The following is a 3365-nucleotide window of genomic DNA, read 5'->3' as shown; positions in this document are numbered from 1 at the left end:
TAAATTTGTAATTTTTTTGGATATTTCCCCCATTTGCGGGGAACGAGGGAATTTTTTTCAATTTTTAAGGGTAATGTCTTCAACTAGATACGATTTGTGATCTTTTGACGTATTTTTGAAAGAAATCGGTCCAGTGAGAGCTGAGAAAAAGTGGCAACAGACATAAAAAAAAAAAACACATCATAGTAAAATTAATACCTTCTCCGCTTCGCATCGAAGCTAAAAGAATCTAGAAGTTTAGTTTTTTATGCCGAGTACGATAATTATATTAGATTTATTATTTTATGAACAGTTAATTAATGATTAATTACATAATAAAAATTGATCACTTGTGGCTAATTAATTAAGTAAAATTAAAACTATATTAAAAATATTATTAATTTAAAAAACTAAAAAATGGCGTTCGGGCCTTTTGATCATAATAAAGAGTTAAACAAACTGATGCAAATCAAGACGAAAGTACGCCTGATTGAAGCTGATATATTTTTTCTCAAAAAATGTATTAAGTTCCATATGACTCCGAAGTTTGCCAGATTACCAAGTAAGTCAAACAATAATAATATTAATTTTTACAAGTCAATAAATTTTGCTCAGGAGAAATTTCTTAAGTTAGAAATAATAAATCATTATCGCAATAGAAGTAGATTAGAAATGGGGGCTTATCAATTACATTTAAAACTTTCTAATTTTTTGAGTCAATCACAGTGGGACATCTTCGAGCTGAAGATGTACCAAGTGGTTGAACATAAATTTAAAACAAAAAAAGAAAAGTTAAATAAAAAATTTCAAAATTTACTTTCAGAATACAAAAATAAGGGTCAAATAGATAATTTTAATAAGAGTCCGGTAGTTTCATTTTCTAAAAACTGGGGGGACGATTTAGTTAAAAATTACACAAACATTGTTTTTTCCGTTGAAGAAACTGATATACTTAAGTTGGGTCTTAAAACAAGTTTTTTACCAAAAAAATTTCCAATGGAAGATCTACTAGTAGGCATTGAAATGGGGGTTAAAAGTGTTGATTTTAATAATCAAGACTTAGCAAGAAGGGAGTGTTTAAATTTTCTACAAAAAAATTCTGTTATAAATAAAGGGGGTTTAGGAAAAAATGAAAAACATTCACGACTCATAAAAGACTTAAAAAATAAAAACTGTTTTTATTTAAAGGCAGATAAGGGGAATTCTGTTGTAATACTAAAAAAAGAAGATTATTATGAAAGAGTATCAAGAATGATTCAAGAGGGTCCTTATAAAGAAATTAAAAAGAATCCATTAAGTAAAATGATAAGGGAGGCTACAAACGTCATAAATAGTTCAAAATTAATAATCGAAGAAAAGTTCAGGTTTTTCATTAAAATTTCAAACCCTCAAATACCTAAACTATATGCTTTGCCAAAAATACATAAGCCAGGAAGTACTATGAGACCTATTGTGTCGAATATTAATGCTCCGACTTACAATTTGGCTAAACACCTAGTAAGGGTATTTTCATCTTTCAAAAAATTCGATAGTTTTTCAGTTAAAAATAATATTGATTTAGTTAAACAATTATCTAGTTATACCATTCAAAATAATGACAGGTTAATTTCTTTTGACGTAGTTGCCTTATTTCCGAATATTCCAATAAATATAACAATTGATTTTCTTAAAGACTGGCTAAAGGACCAAAACATTGAACAGGATAAAATAAATGAGCTTATTAATTTAACAAAGTTATGTATGAGTCAAAATGTTTTTCAGTTTCAAAATAAATTTTATGAGCAAACTGAGGGCACAGCAATGGGAAATCCGCTATCACCATTTTTAGCAGAACTTTTCATGAGTAGGTTTGAAACAAATTTAAAATACACTTATGGTGATTTTCCAAAAATTTGGGTTAGGTATGTCGATGATATTTTTGCAGTTATAAATAAAGATTTTAATATGGGGGTTTTCATACAACATTTAAATTCTTTTTACCCATCGATTAAATTTACATATGAACAAGAAATAGAGGGAAAATTGCCTTTTTTGGATTTATTAGTTAAAAGAACAGAGGGGGAACTAAATTTTGAAATTTATCGGAAAAACACACACACGTTCAGATACATTCCGAACACATCGAACCACACCTGGCAACACAAATTGTCAGCTTTTAATAGTATGGTTTACAGATTAATTAATATTCCGATGAATAAAATAGATTATGATAAAGAATTGGTGGTTATAAAAGAAATAGCTAAATTTAATGGGTATAACGAAAACATAATTTTGAAATTAGTCCGAAAACAAAAGTGGAAAAAAGAAAGGANATTAGTCCGAAAACAAAAGGGGAAAAAAGAAAGGAGGGCAGCTAGTATACTCTCCAGCGAGGGGGAACAAAAAGTAATTAGATCACCAATTTTATTTTATCCGGGCATCTCAAATGGATTAACTAAAATATTTAAGAATTTTGGTATTACTTTGGTAACATCTAAGAGTAATAATTTAAGAGATTTATTAGGTAACCCTAAAGATAAGGTAGATGAAGGGGGGAAATCAGGCATTTATAAAATACAATGTGAAAGTTGTAATAAATGTTACGTAGGACAAACAAAAAGAAATATAGGGGTCAGGTTTAAAGAGCACTTAAGAAATATTAAAAATCAAGAAATTGAGAAATCTCCAGTGGCTGAACATTTATTGACACATAATCACTCTATTAAAACCATAAAACTAATTAAAAACGTAAATAATTACAAAGAACTTAATATCAGAGAAGCAATAGAAATGTTTAAAAATAAAAACAATTTAATTAATTGGGATCTTGGCCCACTGAAAAATTCATTATTAAACTTGTGTAAACTGGCAAAATGTGATAATATTACTTAGTGATAACGTCACTAGGTGATAAGGTCACTAGGGGTATATAAGGGAGTTTTTTCTAGTCGGAGTGTCAGTATATGTTTAGCGTTGATAATGGTAACATTGTTTCCGAAATACGTATTCGCGACTTTTCATTAATTTTTTTGTGGCTTTGAGTTTAATATTTTTAATATTTTTTAGTTTTTTANATTAAAGATAAGAATATTGGAGTTATTTTCGACAACTGATATAATTTGTGTCATATAAATGCAGCAGACAATTTGTGAACACGTTAAATATATTTTACCTGTTTATTATTATAAATTAAATGATACGTTTTAATCACAAATGTACAATACTTTTAGCGTCTTTTAAAGTATTACGAACTAATATTTATCTTATTGGTAATTATTCCCATGAAATAACTGGTAGTAAGTTACCATCAAATTTACAACTATTTAATCTGAACACTGATTTTTTGAAAATTGATCCATCATTTTGGAGTGCGAACAACAGTTACATAAATGCGTTAAATACTATAA

The 3365-nt window shown here is 28.1% G+C and overlaps 1 protein-coding gene across 1 annotated transcript in view; it reads left to right on the top strand.

Annotated features, from left to right (window-relative positions):
• Positions 1-3090, top strand: part of LOC126902181 (uncharacterized) — a 9043-nt gene extending 5953 nt beyond the window's left edge. Inside the window, exons 2-3 of the mRNA XM_050679207.1 lie at positions 428-2364; positions 3040-3090. Of these exons, the coding sequence (XP_050535164.1) occupies positions 442-2364; positions 3040-3090 (1974 nt within the window). The 5' untranslated portion in view covers positions 428-441. The remainder of the gene's footprint in view (positions 1-427; positions 2365-3039) is intronic.
• Positions 3091-3365: the final 275 nt, after the last annotated feature.

This window comes from Daktulosphaira vitifoliae, unplaced genomic scaffold (genome assembly GCF_025091365.1).
Source record: "Daktulosphaira vitifoliae isolate Bord-2020 unplaced genomic scaffold, ASM2509136v1 Scaffold_3, whole genome shotgun sequence".
Lineage (NCBI taxonomy): Eukaryota > Metazoa > Arthropoda > Insecta > Hemiptera > Phylloxeridae > Daktulosphaira > Daktulosphaira vitifoliae.
The sequence above is the reverse complement of the archived record's forward strand: the minus strand, read 5'-3'. Positions and strand labels throughout refer to the sequence as shown.